The sequence below is a fragment of the Elephas maximus genome, chromosome 9, assembly GCF_024166365.1.
Source record: "Elephas maximus indicus isolate mEleMax1 chromosome 9, mEleMax1 primary haplotype, whole genome shotgun sequence".
In the NCBI taxonomy this organism is placed as follows: Eukaryota; Metazoa; Chordata; class Mammalia; order Proboscidea; family Elephantidae; genus Elephas; species Elephas maximus.
Window position 1 is genome coordinate 111,947,724 of NC_064827.1, and position 27,733 is coordinate 111,975,456.

The window sequence follows — 27,733 nt, forward strand, 5'->3', positions numbered from 1 at the left end:
ATAAAGATATTTGGAAGAAAGTAGTTTCTAGTTATTTAAAAATGCTTTAAAACATCACTGTCAATAGAAAGTTCTACCTAATAAATGATTTGAGGGAAAGAACTTGGATGTAGAGATTTCCAGATACGGGAGGACGAAGCCAACCTAGTTTTAGAATTTTTTAAAAATTATACTTCCTCCAGGTACAATGTTTTAGATTAAGAAATAAAGTAACATTCTCTTTTTCTAAGAAATAGGCACATAATTTGACTAATTGGATGTCTTTTTTTAAAAATAAAATATAAGAATTCAGAAAGCTATTTTTCCTTTAAGTAATGCATTAAAAAAAAAGTTTTCTTTGCCTCCAAGTGAAATTTCATTATTTAAATTTCCAAGAAAATTTGGCAGCCACTTTTATCAGGAAGTTGGTGAGAAATGAGATGAACTTGGCAGTGCTGTCCTGTAGAACATTTGAGACAACCTGTGTTGGGTAATCAGCATGATAGCCACTAGTTGCATGTGAGTGTTGAACACTTGAAATGTGGCTAATATGACTGAGGAACTTGATTTTTAATTTTTCTTTTTTTAACTTTGTTTTGTTGTTGGTGGTGGTGTTGAAAATATACCAGCAAAACATGCAACAGTTAAGCGGTTTCTACATGTACCGTTTAGTGACACTGATTACATTCTTCGAGTTGTGCAACCATTCTCACTGTCCTTTTCCTAGTTGTTCCACCTCCATTAACATAAACACACTGCCCTCTAAGGTTCCTATCTAATCTTTCAAGTTGCTATTCTCAAATTTGATCGCATGTAGATAGTTCTTGAAAGAGCACAATGCTCAAGGCAGACATTTAAGCTGTCTAATCTCTTGTTTGGTTTTAAGATGACTTCAGGGCATGTTTTTGGTTTAAGGTTTAAAGATGATCTCAGGACAGTAGTTTCTGGAGTTCATCTAACCTCCATGGCCTCAGGAAATCTGGAGTCCATGAGAGACTGAAATTTAGTTCTGCATTTCTTCTCTTTTGATCAGGATTCTTCTGTAGAATCTTTGATCAAAATGTTCAGTCATGGTAGCCAGGCACCATCCAGTCCTTCCGGTCTCCTGGCAAAGGAGGCAGTTGTTCATGGAGGCAGTTGATTGCCAACACATTCCATAGCCTCCTTTTGTTTCAGGTGCTCCTTCGTCCTCTGTTGCTCCAGGTGACTAGAGACCAATTGCTGTACCTTGGGTGGCTGTTGGCAAGCTTCGAAGACCCCAGGCACTATGCTACGAACGGGCAGGTAGAGCAGGAGCACTAAATATGATGTTAGGCTAGTTAACTGGGATGTCCCATGAACTCATGACCATAAACCTCCAAACCAAGAAACCAAATCCCATGAGATTTTAGGTTGTATATAAGCAACCTCAGCAGCTACTCTTTTTTTTTTTTTTTTTGGTCGTCCTTGTAATTGTGTCTGTCGCACAATTTTGCTAATTCAGCTTTTTACAGGTATACAACTTTTTGACAGCAATTATAATAATAAGCTTTTTAATTTTATTTCAATATAGCCACACATTGAACAGTGTAGTTCTAGAAATTTAAGTTAAAGGTACATATTTTTCTCCACAAAGGCTCTGTAGAGCATTCATAGTTAACTGAATTAATTTAAAATTTAAATTTAAAATGGTTTAATTTAAAATTCTATACCTTATCCTTTGTAGAAATTAAAAAACTCGCCAGCATTTTAGTTGAATGAATGAGCATGGGAAATAGCAGGAGAGAAATCAATTGTCTTTGGGTAGGATTGACTTTAGATATTTTAGGAAAATACTTTCTCCGTGCTTTTCAAATATTTTCAGCATTAGAGAGATTCCGAGTAACTTTTTACTTTTTCAAAGGTATTGCTCCTCTGCATTCTCCTTAGTGTGCCATGGAAATCTGAGATCGTATTGACATTTCATAATGAGAGACTAAATAGAAATAGAGAAGCTTTGGCGTATGTTTTTAGTCGCTAAAAAAGGCAGTAAATTTAGACCTAGTATGTATGGTCGGAAACCCTGGTGGTGTAGTGGTTAAGTGCTATGCCTGGTGCTACTTCGAAGCTCTATGGGGCAGTTCTACCCTGCCCTATAGGCTCGCTATGAGTCGGAATCGACTCGACGGCATCGGGTTTGGTTTTTGGTTTTGTTTTATAAATGGTCATCCTAAACATTATATTATGGACAGTAGGCCTGGTTCTTTGCACATAATAAGTATGGGACTTTTTTGTAGCGTAAGAGTTATTATCTTCATATGCTGAATACCTCAAAGTATGATAGTAGACAGGTAGATAAATGGATAATACTTGACTTTTATTTTTTAAAATCCTGATGATTTCACCTTTTTGACACATTTGATCTGGTTTGAAGAACATTGTTGTGTTTCACTGAGGATGGGTGACTTCTCTCTCTTTCCCTCCCTCCCTCTCTGATCTCCTCTGCCTTTCTTTCCCTCTTTCTTCAGAACACTGCCGAAGAGTTGCCTGGCATTGTGTGTTTTCAAGCAGGGTGGTGTTAGAATTTGACAAAAAATTGTAAATTGCAGTGTAGAAGGCATCATAAGTTACTGGCCAGAAGATAATTTAAATATATTTTCCACAGAGATTTCTTTCTTGAACAATATGCTCACACTTTATTAGGGTTCTTTTGACTGTTTGGCTTTCTTGGGTATTTTTAATGTCTGTAATTTTTCAAATTTTGTGTGAACAAGCGTACTTATTAAGCGTTCTGTTACAGGTTTCCACTACCTTTGATGCAGTGTTTTTTTCATTTGCATAGGTTGCACAGAGCATTGAGGATCATCATCAAGAAGTAATTGGTTTCTGCAGAGAAAATGGTTTCCATGGCTTGGTGGCATATGACTCTGATTATGCATTGTGCAACATCCCCTACTATTTCAGTGCCCATGCCCTAAAACTGAGCCGAAACGGGAAAAGTCTCACAACAAGCCAATATCTGATGCATGAAGTTGCCAAGCAACTGGACCTGAATCCAAATCGTTTTCCTATTTTTGCTGCTTTATTAGGTAGGTGAAGTAGTGTGAATAGTTTGTTTTATAAAGGAGTTACTGTACTATAAGCATATTGTGCTTTTTAAAATTTCAGTTTTGGATTTATATTTTAAATTTGAAAAAGTGAAGGAAGAGGCTCTTCCTTACCATTCCTTATGTAGATTATTTTTTGATGTCATAATAACCTACTACCAGAGCTGATAATGGAAACCCTGGTGGTGTAGTGGTTAAGTCTGTGGCTGCTAACCAGAAGGTTGGCAGTTCGAATCCACCAGGCACTCCTTGGAAGCTCTATGGGGCAGTTCTACTCTATCCTATAGGGTCGCTATGAGTCAGAATCTACTTGATGGCAGTGGGTTTGGTTTTTTGGTTTTATAGCTGATAATGTATTTCTTTGGTTCTTAAATGTTCGTTTATGCATTTTTCTATCCAGGTTGAAAAACTAATTTTGTGAATAAACTCACTTAAAGTTTTAAAACAACATTTTTTAATCACAGATGTTAACACATGCTTACTATGAAAATTAGACATTTAAACTTTTGGCATACATTACGTTTATTATAGAAGAAAATATGAAGTTAGCACTGTCATATTTTTTCCTCATTTTCAGAACACTCACTACTTAAAAAAAAAAAAAAACCCTCACCTTTTTTTTTTCCAGCAGCTACACTTTAAGTAAATATGTACAACGTCTTCACAAGTTTTCTTGGAGAAATTCCTTATGCCGGATATCCAGAAACTAAATTTTTATGTACTAATTTCTCTTACTTAAGTTTCCAAGAGGTAATCAGCTATCACGTTACATTGCCATCTTATAGTGATTTTCTGTCTTTTCTCTTCTGCCAGCCAGTCTTTCTTGTGCTTTTAGAGTGCACCTCTCTAGCTGCTTTACTATCCAGCTCTAATTTGCTTAGGGTTAGTGTTCAAAATATAAATAAATGTGCTCTGGGTGAGGACCTGAGGAACTCCTGTGATTGAAATGCGTGAGTTGTAGGGATCAGATTTAGTTACCCCTCGGTGACTCAGGGCCCTTTTTGAAAGGTACATGACCTGCAGATAAGTCAGATAGATGTTACTGTACTGTTTGAGTCTGTGCTCCACACAGGTTAGTTCACTTGTGTTCAAGAGAGGGAGTAGATTGTGGGCTACTTGTAGAAGTTCCTAGTCATCAGAAATGTTTTTATAAGCATTCCAAAAATGTTTTGCACAATTAGAAATTATAGTGAGGGAGGTGCAATTTTTTATTTAGCGTGTTAGGGTCGCCTTTCAAATTTTATTGTGTAACTACCAACATAATCAACAAATCTCGACTTCACAAAAGTTGTCTTTATTTGCATCAAACTTCAAATATATGTCTTGAAGTTAGTACTTGACTGTTTCCCATCCATTTTCTTAGGGAACTATTGTGACTCTTGGAATTTGGAGAATTAAAACTAATCTTCTGAATATAATATTTTCAAATTCAAGACTGTTTCCTTTGATATGAAAGTCTGTGACTGGGCACATTGTATGAAGCGTTCATGTTGGTTTAAGTGTTAGGCAAAATGATTTGGGCATATTAAACTGACTTTAAAATGAATGGTGAAATTTCTTGCTTTTAGAATATGATGTCTTAGGTAATTTGAAATGTGGAGGAATATCTTATCTAAGAAACATTGAGTATGTTTCTTGGGGGATAATGCCAACTCATGCTTTCTCATTAAATTATTATGTAAAAGTTTGAAATAAATGAAAAACAAAACCAATAGTAAAGCTTTGTCTACGTTAAGGCTTGGAATTCTTTTAAAAATTTTAGGCAAGTTACAAAGTATTAATTGTGAGCTTTTTTTATTTTCGATTTTGTAAAAGCTTCAATGTCTTCAAATGAGGAAGTATATTTTCCTTTCCCTTTTTGTAACAAAGTACAGCTATGTAAGTTTTGTTTTAGGAAAGTTGGATGGTATATTTATTTAAGCATTTGGTATAAATAAAGATTGTAGGACTTTTTTCCCCCCATCTTTTCATTCTTTTCATTTCCACCCAAGTTTTAACAAAGACTTCTGATGTTGAAGGCGGCTTAATATTTTTTCAAATCTAAGTTTAAAAACAGAAAATCTCAGGTACTTAATGCTTAATTCATATTAAAAGTCTATGCAGTCCATTAACAAAGGAAACCAATACCAAGTACAATGAACCTGGACAGTTATAAATTAACTTCTCGTCTGGACATTATAGTGGTTCAGCATTTCTGTGTTTTGTGTTTGTGTGTTTAGAATACTGTGATATAGCAATCTTATAAATGATCTCACCTTATTTTGCTTTATGTTAGTAACTAATAAGTGAATCTGCTGTCTCAATGTAGAAGTGCTTAAGTTATTAAAACCACAAATTATATAGGAAATTACTGCTTTTAAATGCATTGACATAACTAACATACTAAAGATGTTAGTATATCAAGCATTGAAGCACAACAGTGAAAGTATTCATCAAAAAGTGTGATTTTTCTCAGTTGAATACAGTTCTTATAGGCTGTGACATAGCACTGGCACTCATTACTATTATTGTAGTATGTTCTTTGTCATGTATTTGTGGGTTGTGGTGGAAATTACAAAGGGTAATATTGATCAATTTACCATCAACAGTCATTGTCATTTAGTCTGGTGCAGATTTATCATAGTGCAGACTCCATATTTGGCTGCTGAATTTAGTTCACACAATAGTTTGAACTATAGCTGTTTATGAGTAAATGAAAACTTGTATCTAGTCAGTATTTGGTATCCTGGCATTATCAGGCAGACCTCTTGCAAACTGGTATTTACTTTTAATTACAGCTCTGGGAAGTCACTTAGTTTTTTATGCAGTACTTAGTTTGAATGCTGTTGGAGTTATGCTAGAAATCCTTATCATACTTGAGACAGTGACAAGAAATTTGCTTGTTGTATTGCTTTATATTAAAAAATTAAATATTCTCAGTTGGGAAGTTTTATATGGTGTATCAAATGAGATAGCTCTGAGAAGTCATTGAAAAGTCTAAAATAAAGGTAATTTATTACTGGTAACAAAATACGGTGATTTAAAGTTTCCCTTGTATGACTTGTCATTGGCTTTTATGTTATACATGTTATGTATTCTAGGTAATCACATTCTACCTGATGAAGATTTGGCTTCTTTTCATTGGAGTTTACTTGGTCCAGAACATCCACTAGCATCACTTAAGGTACAGACTTCCTTTGTAATAATCAACCGTTTATTTTGCTGTTACTTTAATAATATAAATTGTTCCTTTACTATAGAAGAAAATATGTTACTAAGCTAGCAATATCATGCTTTCTTCTAATTGCTGGGTACTAACTGTCTTAGAAAACAAAACAAAAAACAGCCTATCTTAGCTTGTTTCAACACCCATATTTTAGGTGAATTTATGAGTGTCCTTAAAAATTCCCATAGAGGAATTCTGCATGCTCTGTACACAGATAGGAAATCTTTCAGGTTTCAGTTTTCTTAATTAAAAATTAATTTTTCAATAGGTATTATACTAATCTGTCACTTGGATGGAAATCTTGCAATATCGTTTGAAAATTTTCATAGCTTAACTAATTTTCTACAGTTATAAATTACTTCAGTTTAGGCTTTAATGCTTTTTGACTGATGGAGGAGACGCAAAATTCATTAGATAAATGGTTATTTGCATGACCTTATTAACAATATTAGGAGCCCTGGTGGTACAATGGTTAAGCGCTCAGCTGTTAAAAGAAAGGTTGGCGGTTCAGACCTTCCAAGTGGCACCATAGGAGAAAGATGCAATGATTTGCTCCTGTAAAGATTACAGCCTAGACAACCCAGTGGGGCAGTTCTACTTTGTCACTGTGGATCAGTATGAGTCGAAATTAACCTGACAGCACCCAACAAAAAACAACAACGTTAACAACGTATCTTCTTGTCTTTCTCTCCTTTCCACTCCTTTCCTGTTTGTGATAGTAATGGGCATTAGAGAAGAGGCACATTATCGGAATTTTTCTAAAGTGGGGAAGTTTACATGTTTGATGTAAGCACAATAATTATGTGTGAAATTGCCGTAAGCCAACATGAAACTTCAACTTACACTTTTTAATGATTTCCTGTGATATTCCAAATTCAGTTTGCTTGGTAAATTTGCTCTGGTGTTCTCTACTATTAGTGTTGTGAACTTAATTATCATTTGTTAAAGAACAAGCGCTTTTCAAGACTTGAGGAATTGGGAAGGCCATGGGGCTTATTTATTTATTTATTTATTTTCCCTACTTCCAGCTGCAGTACTAGCTTACTGACAATCTAGGCCTTGAATTCCTCATAGCAAAGGGAGAAGGTTAAATTGAATGGTTTCTATAATCACTTTATCTTATAAAATGCTGAATTCTGTCAGAATTACTCTCCTTCCATAAACAATTTTAATTGGTTGGTAATTTTAAATTGGAGTTCTCTTTTCTACATTTTAACTTACAGTTACTTGTGTGATACCTAAAGTCTGAATGGAATTTCTTTCCTGCTTCTTTAATTTTGTTTGTTGGCATTTAAAGCCCTTTCCTTTTTTATCTCTTACTGATGTAAATATTTTCCTTTGCTTTACTCCCTGTAGTTCGTGTATTGGTGTGGGCTGTTTGAAAATGAGTTTTTCTCCTCTTGTTAGAAATTATTCGTTTTCTTTTGCGTTTTAGTCTTTGATGAAAAACTTTTTATTTGCTTTTGGCTGGAGTTCTTTGTGTATGTTTTCATTTATGAAGTGCCACAGTTTGTAATCTTAGTCATAAACTCCTGGTGATACCATTGTTGAAATTCAGATTGAGAAAAATGCAGTCTGTAATCATGGTGAACTTGAAAGTATGGCACCTGTGCCCATTGGATTTGTTAAGCACTATTTTTTTTTTTTTTTTTTTTTAATGCTTATAAGTGGAGACACAAATGAAGGCTGGTTTCTTACAAGACTTGTAAAATTTAAAATAACAGGAGTGAGAAACTTCCAGGATCTTAGACCATATGTATATGTCTAAGTCTAGCTTGCCTTGTTTCATATGTCAAAGTGAAGAGCTGTTTGAAGAATTATTGGAAAATAACTCAAATCTATTGACAGCTCAGTAGCACCATTATCGTGTGTGTTTTTCTTAACTTTTTATTATGAAAAAATTTTAAGTATACAAAAGTTTAAAGAACAGAAAAATGCTTGTCTATATATCTGCCATCTTGGTTCAGCAGTTGCCAACATTTTGCCATATGTGTATGTGAGCCCAGGTGGTGCAGTGGCTAAAGTGCTCAGCTGCTAACCAAAACGTCAACAGTTCCAAGTCGCCAGCCGCTCCGCAGGAGAAAGTTGTTACAGTCTGCTTCCCTAAAGATTTACAGCCTTGGAAACTCTATGGGGCAGTTCTCCTCTGTCTTGTAGTGTCGCTATGACTTCACTTGATGGCATAGAGTTTGATTTGGTATATGTATATGTTTGTATGTTTTGTGTTTTTTTTTAAACCTGAACTATTTGAAACTAAGTTTTTCAGATATTATGACACTTGTCCCATGAATACGTCAACTTACCTCACCATCACCTAAAAATAAGGACACTCTCTTACTTAATCGTAACTAAACTAAGAGTAATTCCCTAATGCCATTTAATATCCAGTCCATATTCAGATTTTTCTAACTGATTCCCCAAAGCCTTTCATGGCTTTGTTTTTTTGCCCCCCCTCCCCTTTTAAATGATGTAAACGATCACTCCAATTGGATAAAAAAATTTTAGTTTTGGTGAAAATGTATACAGCAAAACTCACTTCCATTCCGTAGTTTCTAGGCATTGGTTATATTCTTCACAATGTGCAAACATTCTCATTATTTCTGTTCTAGTTGTTTCACTTTCATTTACTTAAATCCCTTGTCCTCCCCTCCCCCCCTTCTCATCTGTGCTTTAAGATAGCTGTTGACCGTTTGGGCTTAAATAATTTTTTTTAAACGTAAAACTCGGGGATGACAATCTTTATTCTTTGGGCTACCGTGTGACTTCAGGGGTTAGTTTCAATTCAGGGTTTGAAGAGCAACTCTGGGCCATAGCCTCAGAAACTCCTCTAGCCTCAGTAGGTCCAGTAAGTCCGGATTCTTTAAGAGAGAGTTTGAAGTTCTGTTCCACATTTTTATCAGGATTCATATATTGTATTCCTTATTAGAACATTCGGTAGTGGTAGCAGGACACAACCTAGTTCTTCTGGTCTCAAGGTGGAAGAGGCAGTAGTTCATGGAGACAGTCCTATAGTCCATTTCCTTCTCTGATTCTTTTGTTCCAGATGAATAAAGACTAGTAATTGTATCTTAGATTGCTCGTAAGCTTTTAGGACGCCAGACACTACTGACCATACTGGACGTAGAGCATAAACTTTAAGAAGTATGAAGTATATTATACCAATTGACTGGATTGTCTGGTGAGACCATAGCCCAAGCCCCCAGATGAAGAGAACTAATCCCATGAGGTGACTGGTTATGTCTAATTAGTATCAGCATCTGTAGCCCCCCTGCTTTTTTTTCGGTTGTTATTGTTGCAAAACCATACACAACCTAGCATTTACCCATTCAGCCCTTACCTTGTGTGCAGCTTATTTACATGAGTTACATCAGTCATGCTGTGGAAACTTCACCTGTATTCAGTGCCACCTTTCTCATTTCTATAAACAAAGGTGACTACTACCTAAGAAGTACTTCTCCCTCTTTCCCACCCACCACTCCTGGAAACCACTAATGAACATTAGTTTCTTTGTATTTACTCGTTCATGTTATTTCATAAAAGTTAGAATGTACAATATTTCTCTTTTTGTGACTGACTTATTTCGCTCAACGTAACTCCTTCCAGGTTCATCCATGTTGTAAGATGTTTTGAGAACTCATTTTTCTTTATCGCTGAGTAGTATTCTGTTGTATGTATGTACCACATTTTACTTATCTGTTCATTCATTGATGGGCACTTAGGTTGTTTCCATCTTTTTGCTGTTGGGAATAGTGCTGCAATGGAAAATAGGTGTTCTTATATCTGTTCCTGTTAGTTCTATTAGATCCCTAGGGGATATACTTAGGAGTGGAATTGTTGGGTTGTATGGCAGCTCTACCTCCAGTTTTTGAGGAACCACAAGACTGGTTTCCACAATGGCTGTACCATTTTGCATTCCCACTACCAAGGGATGAAGGCTTCAATTTCTCCACATCCCCTCCATTTGACAACTTTGTTTTTGTCTCAAGATAGGATCTAATCAAGACTTAATGTATTATTAGCACATACATTTTAAAAATTATTTGGGTATTTTTATTGCATAATGGAGAAATGGTCCAAAATAATTACTTCAATAAGTGGATAAAATTTTTTTTTAAAGTCACATTCAGGAATGTAAGTGCATCTGACTTCGAGTTCACATGTTGGGTTTGTCGGCCACTTTTCTGTTTCAACTTTTTGTATCTTGCCTTGAGCTGGGTACTCTAGAGAAGCAAAACCAGTGAAGCGTCTATATATATATAGGGAGAGAGAGATTTATATCAATGAAATGTGAAATGGCTAACATGGTAGTAGAGGCTAGAAAGTCCAAAGTCCTTGGGTCAGGCTGGAGGCTTTTTCTGACTCCCATAGCTGCAAGGCTGGCGAAAACAAGATTGGTAGATCAGACAACAGCAGGAGTCTGGATCACAGGCTGTGGAGGCCAACAGATCCCAAGGTTGGCAGGTAAGGTAGCAGTCTGCTGGCTCACAGACTCCAGAGGCTGACGAATCCCAAGATAGGAAGGTAACCTGCTAGGTCAAATCCCAAGAACTGGAGATCAGACAAACAGGAGCCAGCTGCAGGATCCAGAGTGAGCAAAAGCCAGAGAGCCTTGCCAGAAAGTCTGCCTATATTGGATGCAAGCAACACCCCCTAAGGAAACTCCTTCGCAACTGATTGGTTACTCACAGCATATCCCATTATGGAGTGATGACATTATATCAGATCGCATCATGGAGGTGCTGACATCATTATACAACTGCCAAACCACTGAGAATCATGGCCTGGCCAAGTTGACATACAACCTTAACCATCACAGTCCACCCCGTGTCAATGTGACACCTGTACACAACTCCTTAAACCATACATAATCTCTGAATAAAGACAATTATAAGTCATACTTGTGCCTGACAAGATACAACTAATGTGCATACAGATGAAAACACGCTTAGCCCTGTTTACATCTTATATTTTATAAGTGAAGAAAACAAAAATATTGGATGCACACATGCAAGAAAGGAATACTCATAACTGCTATAGTCCTTATTTATGCACCTGGTCATGTGGTTGTAACTGGTATTTAGAACAACCCTGTTCTACCACCCATTCCGTATTTCCTTTGCCCTCAGCAAAAACCTCAACTGACTGTGGTTCTTTGCCTGGTGGGGTGACCCAAACCTTCATTCCTGAAAGGTCTGGGCCATTAGTAGTCATGTTGGAATGGAATTGCAGTAGTTTTCCATTGATTTTAATCGCAGGGCTTGGTAATACTAGAGGATGCCCTAAGGGAATCCTTGCATTCTAGACATACTCTTCTTTACCTCTGTTATGTGATATCAACCCGATTTCCTCTTGCTAATCAGGATCAGTCACACCAGCCAGTGTGGTAACTCCCTTCTTTGCTTGTTTATACAGAGGCATAAGGATCCCAAAGTGGCAGGGTGGCATTTGTAACTTCCAGTTCAGTGAAATCAGTAATGTGTCTAGGTGGGAGCATTCCTCCCTTTGGAACTAAGATCTCTAGTCCCGCAGAGCATAAGTCATGTGGACAGGAAGCAAAAACTTTTCGAGTAGGTCACTAGGGGTAATAGTGAGTAGTGTCATTTCCACACCTTGGATCCTGGCTATGGGAGAATAGCCTCCACTATGACTGGTGGGCCACAGTGATGTTTTGAGTCTCCTGGAATTAGTGTCACTTCAGAACCAGTATCCAGTAATACCCTAAAAGTCTGATTATTTTCATTTCCCCAACAAACAGTTGCTCTTATAAAAGTAGATCCCTCTGGAGAAGGCTGGAAGAAAGATTAACTGTATAAGTTTTTGGCAGTATAGTAGAGTCCTTTCTCGAGGGGACCCGGCTTCCCCTGAATTCAAGGGGTTGTGGGTTTTGTATCTCTTCAGATGGCAGTGAGAGGGCTGCTACTGTTGGCAGGAGTGACTCAATGATATTTAGGGGCTCAGTGTTTCCAGTTTCCTAAATATCTGCCCACATGTCCCCATGGTAAGTTTCAGGATCACATTTCTTCCCAGTCAGTGCCCTCACTTTAACTTCAGACACCATTCAAGGTTGAGAATTGAGTTGGCATTGTAATTCAGTCACCCTTATGATAAGACTCTGGGTTTGTTTTTCGGCAATATCAGTTCTGTTACTATAGGAAATCACACTTTCAAGGCACCAGTGGCAACTCTGAGATCGTTTATGCAGCACTTGATCTTTGGCTTTGAAGCCCTGAGCTCATCTTTCTTTCACCAGTTTATCTAGTGAAAGTAGCACCAGTCAACCAGCTTCCTTATACTTCTCATTATGTCAGAATCGTAGAGAGGTATCAACCCAGAGCCTCACCTCTCACCAATACTTCATCTATTGGTGGTGATATTTTGCGTATTTCTTCGCCACCTCACGCCATGGATTAGCAGTGCTGTCTTTACTGGTGGAAGCAGAGTCATCAACAACTTTAAGAATAACCAGACTTGAGGACCAGTTTAGAAAACTCATCCTTATAATTTTGTTTCTCTAGAACCAGCCTGGAAGCAAAATTCTTAAGCTGGGTTCTCTAGAGAAGCAAAACCAGTGAAGCATCTGTATATATGTATGTGTATATATATATAGAGAGAGAGAGAGTGAGAGAGAGATATTTATATCAAGGAAAAGGCTCACACGATCGAAGTGGCTGGAAAGTCCCAAGTCCGTGGGTCAGACTGGAGGCCTTTCCTAACTCATGTAGCTGCAGGGGCTGATGAACCCAGGATCTGCTGGTCAGACAACAGGTTTCTGACTCAGGCTGCGGAAGCTGACAAATCCCAAGATTGACAGGTAAGCTGGAAGGCTGCTAGCTCACAGACGGTGGAGGCTGATAGATCCCTCGATCAGCAGATAACCTGGCAGGCTGCTGGCTCACAGACTGTGGAGGCTGACAGATCCCTCGATCAGCAGATAATCTGGCAGGCTGCTAGCTCACAGACGGTGGAGGCTGATAGATCCCTCGATCAGCAGATAACCTGGCAGGCTGCTGGCTCACAGACTGTGGAGGCTGACAGATCCCTTGATCAGCAGATAACCTGGCAGGCTGCTAGCTCACAGACGGTGGAGGCTGATAGATCCCTCGACCAGCAGATAACCTGGCAGGCTGCTGGCTCACAGACTGTGGAGGCTGACAGATCCCTCGATCAGCAGATAACCTGGCAGGCTGCTGGCTCACAGACGGTGGAGGCTGACAGATCCCTCGATCAGCAGATAACCTGGCAGGCTGCTGGCTCACAGACTGTGGAGGCTGATAGATCCCTCGACCAGCAGATAACCTGGCAGGCTGCTGGCTCACAGACTGTGGAGGCTGACAGATCCCTTGATCAGCAGATAACCTGGCAGGCTGCTGGCTCACAGACTGCAGAGGTTGACAAATCCCAGGATAGGGAGGGAAGCTGCTAGCTCAGTTGCCAAGAACCAGAAGTCAGATGAACAGGAGCCAGCTGCAGGATCCAGATCACATACACGTTTGATTATTTTCCTTGCAGTGATCATTTCAGTCATCTTAACATAGATTGGGGGAGATTGAATGTGAGTCCTGCTTCTCCCACCTGCCGTGAGCATTACTGATGTATTGAATAGGATTGGGTTGAAATGTTGAGAGGGTTATGATTATGGTATTGCATGTTAAGGGGTCCTTTCAGTTGATTAGATAATAGGTTTATATAATACCATTTCTCTATGAATAAAAATATTTTACTTTGTTGAAATACTACAAATGTAGTATAAGAAAAGGATTGCACCAAGGAAGACTCTGAACTTGAGGATGTAAAATCAGATATATTTAAAAAAAAAAAAAATTAGGTATCTTTAAAAACTGTTTATCCAACAGTATTGTGTTAAAAAATGTCGTGGATTGAATTGTGTCCCCCCAAAATATGTGTCAATTTGGTTAGGCCATGATTCCAGTACTGTGTGGTTGTCCTCCACTTTGTGATTGTAATTTTATGTTAAAGAGGATTAGGGTAGGATTGGTAACACCCTTGCCCAGGTCACATCCCACATCCAGTGTAAAGGGAGTTTCCCTGAGGTATGGCCTGTACCACCTTATATCTCTCAAGAGATAAAAAGGAAAGGGAAGTAAGTGAGCAGAGAGGGGGGAATCTCATACCACAAGAAAGCAGCATGTCTTTGGACCCAGGGTCCTTGGAGTGGAGAAGCTGCTAGTCCAGGGAAGGATTGACAAGAAGGACCTTTCTCCAGAGCCAACCAACAGAGGAAGCCTTCTCTTGGAGCTGATACCCTGAGTTTGAACTTCTAGTCTACTAGACTGTGAGAAAATAAATTTCTCTTTGTTAAAGCCATCCGCTTGTGGTATTTCTGTTACAGCAGCACTAGATAGCTAAGACAAAAAGGAACTAATAACAATCATGAGAATGTTTTATTTTTTCAGCATGTAATGAAAATCATGAAAGGATGCAGTACCATGGAGAGGAAGTTGTCAGTAGCCCATGATTAATTTAATACAAAATCCATGGTATAATACAGTGGCAACTCCTGCTAAGTTTACCAGTTAGAAACCATGAAGTTATACAGCTCTAGTTATCCTTAGAAGAATAACATGTCTGGTTTGGGGCTTTGTGATTTGAGAAGTACAGAAAGAAGTAGAATGATCAGGGAAGATGATTAAAAGATTGATTGAAAACTATAAGAGAAACCAGAAAGAAACAAGAGTTTTTTAGTTTGATGAAGGCTAGGAAGGGAAGAAAATTCTGCTTTGTACGGATTTATTCAGTAGGTAATGCTTAATTACTATATAATGAATACAATGCTGGACATACTTAGAACTTAAAATTGCCTGAGGCCAATAGAAAATAGTAAGGCTAGTCAAGTGTTAAGTATTAAGCTTTTTAATAATTCAGTTTCAACATTAACAGCCGCTAGAAAGTGGGACAATATTTGTTGTGATCCATAGGGTTTTCACTGGCTAATTTTCAGAAGTAGATTGCCAGGCCTTTCTTCCTAGTCTTAATTGGGAAGGTCTCCTGAAACCTGTCCACCATGGATGACCCTGATGGTATTTAAAATACCATGGCATAGCCTTCAGCATCATAGCAACATGCGGGCCACGACAGTATGACAAACTGAAAGACTTGAGAGGACCTAAGAGCAAAGTAAAGTAAGTAATAAATTTTGTTAGATTTGGAAGTAAGGAATATTTCGTTTATGTTCAGGACAATGGGAATCCATTTCATGTAACATTTGAAATTCTAGAACTGGAGGCAGGGCAAAAAGGTAGCTTTTAAGATGCAGTCAAATCCATAATAAAGGAGAGAAAGGGTTATCTCATCTTCTTTTCCGCTAGGGACCTGGCCCTCGAGTCCCAGGCTGCAGTCCTGTGGGCCCGCTCGCCCATGCTTCTGGAGGTGCAGATAGATTACGGGGGAGTGCAGTCGTCCATCCATGCCCAGGGCCCTGCAGAAACAAGGGAGTCAGGCAAGAGTGTGAGAAGAGAGCAGGCTGGTCAAGATCAGGGCTGAATGAGATTGGCACAGACATATGCACACAGACACCAAAACCTGAGGCAGCCTTCACCTTACTTTGCTTTAAAACCCAGTGCTGTACTTTGCTTTAGGCAAGATATTTTGTTTCATTGTCCTTTGTTGGTTTCGGAAATTTAGGAGAATCTTTTACTTACCTGGAAGAACAGGGATGAGTATTCCTGGAATGCCATGTTTCCAAACAACAGGGAAACCCTTACTTATTTTAACTTTTCCTGATGGAACTATTTCTAAAGGGTCATATATGTAATATGCAGTATCAATTGAATATCGTTTAGGTATAATTTTTGACACAGTGTTATAATTTCGAAGATCCATTATTGTATTTCCAGTAATGAAAAGTAGGCTGTATGTGCACTGACTGCAAGAAAGACCCTTGCTCTTTTGAAGATGCTCCCACTACCTGTCTTGACATGGGTGATCTGCTCCTTTGGTTTGCTTCAGTGCGGTACAGTGTTCCATAAGAGTGAGTGGACGCTGTTTTAGCTATCACATATATTGTGTAACCTTACTGGAGCTAGATTGGTGATCAGATGATTTTATCTTTGTGATATCCTTTTTGAAAGTAAGTTGGTCATAAATTATAAATAAATAGAAAGGTGAACTTCATTTATTCCTGAGTTTCACTTTTTACCTCATAGCAGGAGATGGCAGTTTTGGTACTATGAACATCTAAAGATGGAATTCTTGCTTGTATAGGTAGTAGTATTTGAAGTTAAATTAATGTATTTCCATCCCAGTAAGCCATACTCTAGTATTATTAGTAAGAGCTAAGAAACACTTCTAAAATCTAAGGACTTCTTGGACTCTAGAGAAAATGTTGTTGGGGCCTAGAAGGCTAATAGATTAAACATTCTTTTCTTACATATCCTCAGTGTGGAAAAAATTAGGGACAGACAGGATGAAATGGTTTGTCTAAACCTTCTGCTCTTAATCAGTCGACCTCTGTAGTTTTCGTATTTTCCATTTTTTGTTCTCCCAATTAGTGGCCTATCTTGTCTTTTTAAAAACATCTCTTTTTCTGTTACAAAAATCATGTGAAAAAGTTCAAGTGGTACAGAAATGTGTGATGTGGAAAAATGAAAGCTACTTATAATTCTATTCCTGAGAGATAACCACTTCTAACAGATATTTGATCCTCCAGAATTAAAAAAAAAAAAGTACATCCTACTAATTACCATTTTTGTAATTATTACCATCATTGTCATGCACATTAGCTATATGTTCTTAATGGTTAGTGTAAACCTTTAGTATACAGATTCAGTGTACTGGGCTTTATATTTTTAGGTCTTGGAAATCTGCATTTAGTAAGAAATTTTGTTTTTTCTTTATTCTTAATTTACATGTAGAATCATTAATTGGAATAATTTTAAATACACGACTGGACCAAAAAGATTTTTGGTTGTTTATGTCTTTGAATCATAGCTTCCATCTCTGTTCCCTGTTTGTTTTGAAATAAAGGTGTAAAGTGTGAAGTTCTGAGGATGTCTTTTGAATCTACTGGAATCTGTTGGGACTCCAGAGTAGCTTTTTTATCTTTATTTTACAGGTTAGGATAGGTCCTAAGTCACATTTCTGGGAAAAGAGGGACAGAAGTCCTAGGAGCAGGTGTGTTCTCATTACTTGTTAGCAGATTGCTTTCAGCTTGCCTCTTGCGGTAGAGTGATTGGTGACTGCCAAGCAGAATTCTTCCTTAGTGACATGGAATGCATAGCCTTGCCAGAAGAATAGATGTCAGGAAGGGGAAGTAAAGCTATTAGGGAAGACCCGCACAGTCTGAATATGACCTAAGTGATAGCAGTGTTCATATACTTATATTTCTGATGCCTCTGGGAGAGACTGGGATTAAAGGATACAAAGGGAAGCTCAGTAGTAATATTTTTCTATCAGTGTTTCTTCTAATGCCTTGGAATTTTCTAGTTGTGTTTTAAATCAGCAGCATAATTTGAGTCTTAAAAATAAGTATGTAAAGTTTCATAGCTAATTTTCCACCCTATGAATCTGTAATCTTGGGACTGTTCATAACAAGACCTTTACTGTCACTTCCCTCTGAGCATCATGAGAAAGCTTCTGTTTAAATAAGACTCATACTGCTGCTCAGGTACCTTGCTGCCCCTTTCAACTTTGGGCAGATGATACCAGACACTGTGTCAAACTGCTGTGTCAAAAGCTGTTAACCAGAATGTCACCTTTCTTGAGACTAGGTGACCTATTGCCTGGGACCCCCTAGCTAAATCTTGTATCAGAATGACGTGTGACAAAGTTTGAACTTTAGATCAATTACCCTGGAATTCTTGGTCAGAAAATGGAGGGCTTGCTAGCCACCATTTCCTGGTACATGTCTACCACTTTGTTTCTTATCTTTATTTTTCTTGCTTGTTGGTTTTTTCCAGGGTTGACTTCTCCTCTGGACCCTCTTTGCTGTGTTGTTGAGACTCTTAACTCTGTTGTTAACTCCCCTCTAGTCTCGTTCTTCCTGAAGAATGCTTTTTTTTAACTTAATTGAGACGTATTTCCTGAAGACAATTTTTCCTTTGCCTCATCTTTCATGAAGTCCTGTCATTCTCCTACTTTACCCTTGGGGTACAAGCATTGTGCTGGCTCCCACTGCCACTTCTAGAGTAATCTCCCGTTCAATCTCTCTGTCTCTTTTAATAATAGCTTTATTGAGATTTACCCCTTTAAAGCATATAGTTCAGTGATTTTTAGTATATTCCCAGAGTTATGCAACCATCATCACTAATTTTAGAATGTTTGCATCATCCCAGGGAGAAACCGCAAACACGTTAGCAGTTACTCCCTATTTTCCCCTCCTTCTAACCCCCTGGAAACCACTAATCTACTTTCTGTCTTTGTGAATTTACCTATTCTGGACATTTCATTTATAAATGGAACTGTGCAATATGTGATTGGCTTCTTAGCATAATGTTTTCAGAAAAGGTTCATTTGAGTTGTATAATATATCACATCAGTACTTTATTCCTTTTTATGACCAAGTAAATGGCTTACATGTTGCTGTGATGATGGACAGGTTTCAGCGGAGCTTCTAGACTAAGACAGATTAGGAAGAAAAGCCTGGCAATCTGCTTCCAAAAATCAGCCAGTGAAGACCCCATGGGTCACAACTCTCTGATCCCATTTTGCATGGGGTCTTCATGACACAGCAACTAATAACAACATAAATATTCCCTTGTATGTCCATACAAGGCACATTTTGTTTAGTCACTCATCAGTTGATGGATATTTTGGGTGTTCCCATCTTTTGGCTATTATGAATAATGTTGCCATTAATATTTGTGTATTGTGTGGACCTAAGTTCTTGTTTTTCTTGGGTATATATTTACCTAGGAGTGGAACTGCTGGGACATACGGTAACTAATCCTATGCTTAATTTTTGAGGAACTGCCGAACTGTTTTCCAAAGTGGCTGCACCATTTTACATTCCTACCAACAGTATATGGAGATTCTGATTTCTCCATATCCTTGTCAACACTTGTTATTGTCTCTTGTTTTATTTTTAGCATCTGGTGGGTGTGATGAGGTCTCTCATTGTGGCTTTGATTTGCATTTGAAATTAAATGACTTACGAGGTTGAATATCATTTCCAGATCTTAATGGCCGTTTATATATCTACTTTGGAGAAATGCCTATTCAGATTCTTTGTCAATTGTTTAATTGGGTTGTCTTTATTACTGTGTTCTAAGAGTTTTTTATACGTTGTGGATACAAATCTCTTATGAGATTGTAATTTACAAATATTTTATTGTGTTCTGTGGGTGTCTTTTTACTTTCTTGATGGTATGCTTTGAAGTACTCTTCTCCTGCTTTTGAGACGCAAGCCACCTTCTACTGCTCTTAGTCACTTTAGTGACTTAAGTCATGGTGTCTCATTTATTAAAGCCTTGGGATTTTATCAGTCTTTTCTTCGTTATGACTTTCCCTAATCCTCAGATTTCAGTGTGTTGAGATTACCCAACAGATAATTTAGGTTTATAATTCTTTGTCTTACTTGAACTTCTACTGTACTTACGGAAACCCTGGTGGCGTAGTGATTAAGTGCTACACCTGCTAACGAAAGGCTTGGCAGTTCAAATCCACCAGGTGCTCCTTGGAAACTCTACGGGGCAGTTCTACTCTGTCCTATAGGGTCGCTATGAGTCAGAATCGACTGGATAGCACGGGGTTTGGTTATATAGATACATCTATATATACTGTCCTATATACACATGTGGTGGCGTAGTGGTTAAGTCCTACTATGGCTGCCAACCAAAAGGTCGGCAGTCCAAATCCACCAGCTGCTCCTTGGAAACCCTGTGGGGCAATTCTCTGTCCTGTAGGGTCGCTATGAGTCGGAATCGACTCTATGGCAACGAGTTTGGTTTTGGTTTATATACACACACATAAATATTCACATATACATACCTGTACATATATATGCCTACCAAACCAAAAAACCCATTGCCATCTAGTCGATTTTGACTCATAGCGACCCTATAGGACAGAATAGTACTGCCCCATAGGGTTTCCAAGGTTGTAAATTTTTACGGACGCAGACTGCCACATCTTTTTTTTTTTTTTTGCTGTATGGCTGGCGGGTTCAAACCACCGACCTGTTGGTTAGTGGCTGAGTGCTTAACCATTGTGCCACCAGGGCTTCTTATATATGCCTACATATATACATATATGTTGTTGTTAGGTGCCGTTGAGTCGGTTCCAACTCATAGCCACCCTATGCACAACAGAATGAAACACTGCCCGGTCCTGCGCCATCCTTACAATCGTTGTTATGCTTGAGCTCATTGTTGTAGCCACTGTGTCAATCCACCTCGTTGAGGGTCTTCCTCTTTTCCACTGACCCTGTACTCTGCCAAGCATGATGTCCTTCTCCAGGGACTGATCCCTCCTGACAACATGTCCGAAGTATGTAAGACGCAGTCTCACCATCCTTCTAAGGAGCATTATGGTTGTACGTCTTCTAAGACAGATTTGTTCGTTCTTTTGGCAGTCCTTGGTATATTCAATATTTGCCAACACCACAATTCAGAGGCGTCAGTTGTTCTTCAGTCTTCCTTATTCATTGTCCGCCTTTCACATGCATATGATACAATTGAAAATACCATGGCTTGGGTCAGGCGTACCTTAGTCTTCAAGGTGACATCTTTGCTTTTCAACACTTTGAGGAGGTCCTTTGCAGCAGATTTACCCAATGCAGTGCGTGTTTTGATTTCTGAACTGCTGATTCCATGGCAATACATACATACATATATACCCACACATGTATATTTTCGTTGTTGTTGCGACATTATATATGCTATCCCATTGATTCGTTGCCGTCAAGTAAAACTGCCCCATGGAGTTTCCAAGCTTGTAAATCTTTTCAGAAGCAAGCTACCACATCTTTCACCCACGGAGCAGCTGGTGGGTTCCAACCACCAGCCTTTTGGTTAGCAACCAAGCACTTAACCACAGCTCCACCACGGCTCCTCATGTATGGCACAGCAATTACCAAAAGGTCCCTTTTTCTTATGTACATCTTAGCAATGTTGTTTATCTTCATTAAACTATGCACATTTTACCCTCATTCCGTGTTTCCTTTCCCATCACCAAAAATAACAAGTGTCTACTCTCTAGAGAGTGAATCCCCCTGTGGCCCCATCTCTAGTAACTAACGAACATTAGTTTCTGTGTATTTACTTGTTCATGTCATTTCATAAAAGCCAGAGCATACAATGTTTGCTTTTTTGTGATTGACTTATTTCACTCACCATAACGTCCTCCGGGTTCATCCACATTGTTAGGTGTTTTGGGAACTCTTTTTTTTTTTTATTGCTGAGAAGTACTCCAATGTATGTTTATACCACATTTTACTTATCCATTCATTGGTTGCTGGACACTTAGGTTGTTTCCATCTTTTTCCTATCATGAATAGTGCTACGATGAACATAGGTGTGTTAAGCAGTTTTTTTTTTTAAGTTAAGCATACACTTACCATATGACCCAGCAATCTCATTCCTAGGTATTTGGCAAAGAGAAATAAAAGCATGTGTTAATACAAAGACTTGTACCTGAATGTTCATATTACCTTCATTCATTGTAGCTTTTAGGTGGAAACAGTGCATGTTTATCAGCTAAAAAAAACAAAAAAACCAAACACGTTGCTGTCGAGTCGATTCTGACTCATAGCAACCCTATAGGACAGAATGGAACTGCTCCATAGAGTTTCCAAGGAACGCCTGGTGGATTTGAACTGCTGACCTTTTGGTTAGCAGATGTAGCTCTTAACCACTGCATCACCAGTGACTGGGTAAATAGCATGTTCCTGTACTGTATTGAAACGATGAAATACCAATAGTATTGAAGGGAACAAACTGCTGATCATGTAATATGTATGAACCTTAAGAAAACGATTATCATAAGTGAATAATCAAGGGCAAAAGAAATACATTTATTTAAAATTGTGAAAAAGGCAAAATAATAGTGATAGAAAGCAAATCTATGGCCGTGTGGGCTGGGGTGGAAAAGGGGCACAAAGGAACTATTTGAGGTGACGGAAATATTATATTTCATGTGATATGGTAGTTACATAACCTAGTTTTCAGAACTCATTATATGCTTAAGATTGATGAATTTTATTGTATGTAAAATACCACAATAAAACTGATTTTAAAAATTATGGTCTGACTTCAGCCAAGCTATTAGTGTCAGGAGTTAATCTTTTTATTCTTCTTAATGGTTGTCTTAAACATCGATCATTCTCTTCCATACTTCTATTCAATTTCACTCTACTTTCTCTTAGCAGATAACTTTGCTTCCATTTTCAAGAATATCGAAACCATCAGGCATGATTTTTCTCAATTTCTTTTTCCCTGTCTACACATTTATCTTTTTAAATGAATAATTTCTTTTATAAGGATGAGCACAAAGCTGGTTCCTGTGAGGCGGAGGTTAAAAATGTCCCAAGTGTCTAACTTTTTCAGGTTACTATTCCACTTCATCATCTCTGACATCAACTATTCCTCCTCCCCTCGTACTCTCCCTCCTGCCACTGCAACATCTCACCGAACTCAGAAACTGTATGAAGGAAGTGGGCCACACAGTTGTGGTGGCTGGAAAGTTCCAAATCCATGGGTCAGGCATAGGCTTCTCCTGACTAACGTGGCCACGGGGGCTGACAAACCCAAATCAGCAGGCCAGATGACATGCTGCTGGCTCACAAGGCTGTGGAAGCTGGTGAATCAGGTCACATGATAGGCTGCTGACCGCGGGGCTGCAGAAGCTGGCGAATCTCAGAATCAGAGGGTCAGATGGCAGGTTGCTGGCTCAGGCTCCAAGAATTGGAGGTCAGATGATGATGAACCGAATGCAGGGTCCAGAGTAAGTGAGAGAACTTTCTCAGAGACACTCCCGTTACTTGAGCAAGCTGGTTTAAGGCTGTGACTTTTGAGTCACACCATTTAGTAAGATATGCCCCACCCTAGTCCTGAGGTTTAGGATTTACAGTACATGATTATACAATACCACAAAATGGAGGACAGTTACATCAGATCACAAAATAGAGGACAATTACACAATGCTGGGAATCATGCCCTAGCCAAATTATAACTATCACAGTTTCTATACACTTTATTCGCATGGTCCCACCCGATTGTTGTGTGGGAGTCACAAAGTCTGTGGCAAGAGGGCCATATTAAGTAATTCACTGCGCTGCAGTCTTCTTCCACATCCATTTTTACTTCTCTTTTTCCAGCCTGAGACCAGTGTATCCCTTGACAGCTCTTGAGCGTTTTTTATTGAACATATTTGGTAGAGTCTTTTGCATGAACTTGTTCTATTGATTTTTTCAGCATTGCTACTGTATAATCTCTTTATTTCTATTGGTTCTTGGCCCTCAGTAAAATATATTCAAGTCTTCCAGTGTTCTCCCATCTTCCCCTTATTATCCATATACCTTCCAAATGTTTTTTTTTTTTTCCCAAATGTAGCTGTCCTTTAATGTCTCAAACATAATTATCCTCCAGTCAGGCTTTGTTCTTAATGTATTTGCTTTTGCCAAAGTCATTGATGAGTTCGTTAACTAATTTATTGAATGATTTTCACCCTTAATCTTAATGGGCCTTTCTGAGGCACTTGACAGTATCAGCTATCCTCTTCTCACCCCTGGGAAATTTGTTACGTTTTCTTCCATGGCACCAATATAGTTCTGTATTCCTAATTTTTCTAATCCTCTTCTTGTAAGCTCATCTTCTCTGATTGCCTCTTAGTGTTGCTGTTCCCTAGGGTTCTATCTGTAACTCACTGCTTTTCTCATACTTTCTGGCAGATGTCATTTACTCTTAAGGCCTCCCTTCTCTGTGTTGATGACTCCCGAATTTCTTTCTTGAGCTGCAAACTTGTATCCACCTGTCTAACAAGTCATTTCCACTTGGATGTTCCATACACACATCAGATTTGACATTTCTAATTTAAATATGTCATCTTCTTCTCTAATTTGGTTTATCCGGGGGGATATAACCCACCCAGAGGCATTTTATTTCCCAGCTAGTGATACCACTGTCCTTGCCAATCATCTAAGATAGAAGTTGGGAATTACCTTTGATCCTTTCCCTCTCTCTGTATCTAGTCTGGCATTTCCTGAATCACTTCTTCCTCTCCATTCCTACGACCTTAGTTATTGCTTGCTTGGATTTATGCAGGAGCCATGTTATGTTCACTCTTTTTAGGTCTTATGCCCCCCATATTCACCTTCCACATAGGTAACAAGATGAGGTTCATACTCCCCCTGTTTAAATATTTGGGTGGCTGCCTTTTATCTACAGCATTGGTTTGATTTCATGCATCTGTGAAAACACGGGGAAGGGGTTAAGATGTAGTTTGAATTTTTTAAAGTAATAACATTGAAGAAAAAGGAACCAACTCTCTATCATCATTTCATAAAGGACATTTCAACAGTAAAAAGGACATACTTTACAATGGAAGATAAAAAAGGACCAGAGTGTAGTGGTTAAGTGTGTAGAGACTGGAGGCAGTCTGCCTGCTTCACAATGTACTCAGGCTCTTACGAGTACCTTAGCAGACTCCACTGTAAAATGGGGAGCTTAATAGTGATTACCTCAGAGTTGTTGTGAGGGTTAAAGGAAGTAATGCATACTTAGAGCAGTGCCTGGGCACTTAGCACTCAAAATATGGGAATAAGTGACAGCGCTTTCCCTAAGAAAGGAAATTTGACCACATCACCCTTTAGCTTTCACCTTGGACTGGTAAAGACACCTGCATCAGCAGCCCCTGTTTGAATAGGATGGAGCCCACTTTCTCTAAGATCACTATTGAGGCCACGCGTAGGCATCGCCTACCTTTTATCATATGGCTCTAGGCTTGTTTACGTGGCTCTTGAAAATGTGGATGAAGAGCTTTTCTTTATTCAATTTTAATACTTTAAATCCTCTATAAATTCTATAAATAATATATCTGCATAGCAGTTTCCGTCTGAGAGCTAGCATTATTTGTGATTAATTACCTTTTAACAACCTTTTCATAGCTGTATCAGGGCAAATATATATACAAGGCATTTATACATGTCATAACTTGTCGAAAATTTCGAATGGCCATTAATGGTTGTCTAGTAGTGATAGTGTTTAAATGTTTTCATTTCGTTTTGACCTTTTTTAGTAGAACACCATTAGGTCTTCAGGGTGTATTCATTCAGAGATTTCAGTAACTCAGTTCTCACTAATATTGAGCGTGCTTCAGAATTGTGGGGAGTGCTTACTCACAAAGTTTCTGTTGAAATGGGTCTGGGGTAGGTCAAGCATTGCATGAGTAACAAGTTCTCAAGGACCACACTTAGAGAACCCCTGCAACTGTAGAAGATGGAGGAAGCGCTCTCCCTTCCTCAGCTCCCAGACCTATAGACCCTCCTCCAGTGTCTTCTCTGTTGGAGATTGGCCTGACTTTGTAACTCCAAAAAGAATGTGAGCATCTTGAAGACAAGAAACCTGATACCGCTTTTATTTCAACTTTCTTCACATAACATGGTTTCAGAGTTTTGTAATCAAAGATAGTTTGTTCTCTACCTCCCATAAGATTTTTCAAAGAATGAAATTCAGTAAAACCACGAAATTAAAAAGGTGGGCTGTACTGGGTTGGATGGTGTCCAAAGTCCGTGCCCACTTAGAACTTTAGAATATGACCTTATTTGGAAATAGGGTCTTTGTAGATAAAATCAAGTTAAGATAAAGTCATTGGATTAGAGTGGGCCCTTACCCAATGACTGATGCCCTTATAAGAAGAGAGAAATTTCAACACATACATACAGAGAAGACCACGTGAAGACTGACACAAAGGGAGAACACCACGTGAAGTTGGAAGCAGAGATTGGAGTGATGGACCTGAAAGTCATGGAATGCCATGGATTGCCAGGAACCACCAGAAGCTGGAAGAGGCAAGGAAGGACCTTCCCCTAAAGCCTTCAGAGAGAGTGTGGAGGTGTAGATACCTTGATTTCTGGCCTGTAGCCTCCAGAACTATGAGAGAATGAATTTCTGTTGTTTAAGCCACCCAGTGTGGTAATACGTTATGGCAACCCTAGGAAACCAGTACAGTGGGCCTAAGACTTCAACAGAGTAACATGTAGAGGTACACCATCAAGTTTAACAAGATGACCAGTGTTTGTTGTCCCTGGCCACACTGAACACAGTCCTAGGTACTTGGCTGCCTGGTCTTTCACGACTGCAACAGCAATACCAGGAATTAGTGACATCTGGTTCATCAGCCCAATCCAGGGAGACTGGACAGAGACCTACCCTCTGCCCCTGCTTCCTGACATCTGGCCTCAAACCCACCCCTATGACGAGGAAGGCAGCTACAGGAAGGAAAATGCAGGGCACATTATGGTAGAATTTTACTGTGTGTGAGCTGTTTTAAACTTAATAAGAAAATCTAAATCTTTTGTGACTCCAAAAAGCATAAAATAACTTCTAAAAAGACTTACATGGTACTTTTATAATGTAAAAAATTTAACAGTTATACAGCTTTCACAAGGATTTACCACAGACTTTCTTTTAGTGGCAAAATATCAGATACACTTAAATATTGATATATTTACAAACATCCAATTTATTAACTTTTCTGGGGGGAAAAGAAATTGCCTTCAAGTTGATTCTGACTTATGGTGACCCCATGTGTGTCATAGTTGAGCTGTGGTTCTTACAGTTTTCAATGACTGGTTTATCAGAAGTAGATCGCCAGGCCTTTCTTCTGAGATGCCTCTGGGTGGACTTGAACTTTAACCTTCCAGTTGCAGCCAAGTGTGTTAACCATTTGAACCACCCAGGGACTCTAAGATTTAAATAAGTGGATTTATATAAACCATTTTTTAAGAACCAGGTTAACACTGGTTGCAGTCCCCACAGTGTGTCAGCACTCTCTCTCTCTTTCCCATTGTACCCTGGGTTGCCCTGTATTTATTCATCCAGTTTTCCTGTCCCTTCTGCCTTCTTGTCTTTGCCTTTGGGCAGGTGTTGCCCCTTTGGTCTAGTATACTTAATTGAACTAAGACGCACGTTCCTTAAATATGTTATTCTTTGTTTCGTAGGCCTGTCTAATCTTTGGTTGAAAGGTGAACTTTGGGAGTAGCTTCAGTTCTGAGTTAGGGTGTCCAGGGGCCATAGTTTCAGGGGTTCCTCCAGTCTCTGTCAGACCAGTAAGTCTGGTCTTTTTTTGTGAGTTTGAATTTTGTTCTACATTTTTCTCCTGCTCTGTCCGAGACCTTTTGTTGTGATTTCTGTCACAGGGATCTGTGATGGTAGCCAGGTACCATCTAGTTCTGCACGTAGGCTGGTGGAGGCCATTGTTCACGTGGTCCATTAGTCTTTTGGACTAATATTTTCCGTGTATCTTTGGTTTTCTTCATTCTCCTTTGCTCCGGACGGGATGAGAACAATAGGTGTGTCTTAGATGACTGCTC

The 27,733-nt window shown here is 38.8% G+C and overlaps 1 protein-coding gene across 1 annotated transcript in view; it reads left to right on the forward strand.

The window, feature by feature from the left end:
* The window catches only part of FAM120A (family with sequence similarity 120A), a 189,423-nt gene that overhangs the window by 37,567 nt on the left and 124,123 nt on the right, over positions 1 to 27,733 (forward strand). The window contains exons 2-3 of the mRNA XM_049896569.1: positions 2,780 to 3,026; positions 6,125 to 6,207. Coding sequence (XP_049752526.1) covers positions 2,780 to 3,026; positions 6,125 to 6,207 — 330 coding nt within the window. The remainder of the gene's footprint in view (positions 1 to 2,779; positions 3,027 to 6,124; positions 6,208 to 27,733) is intronic.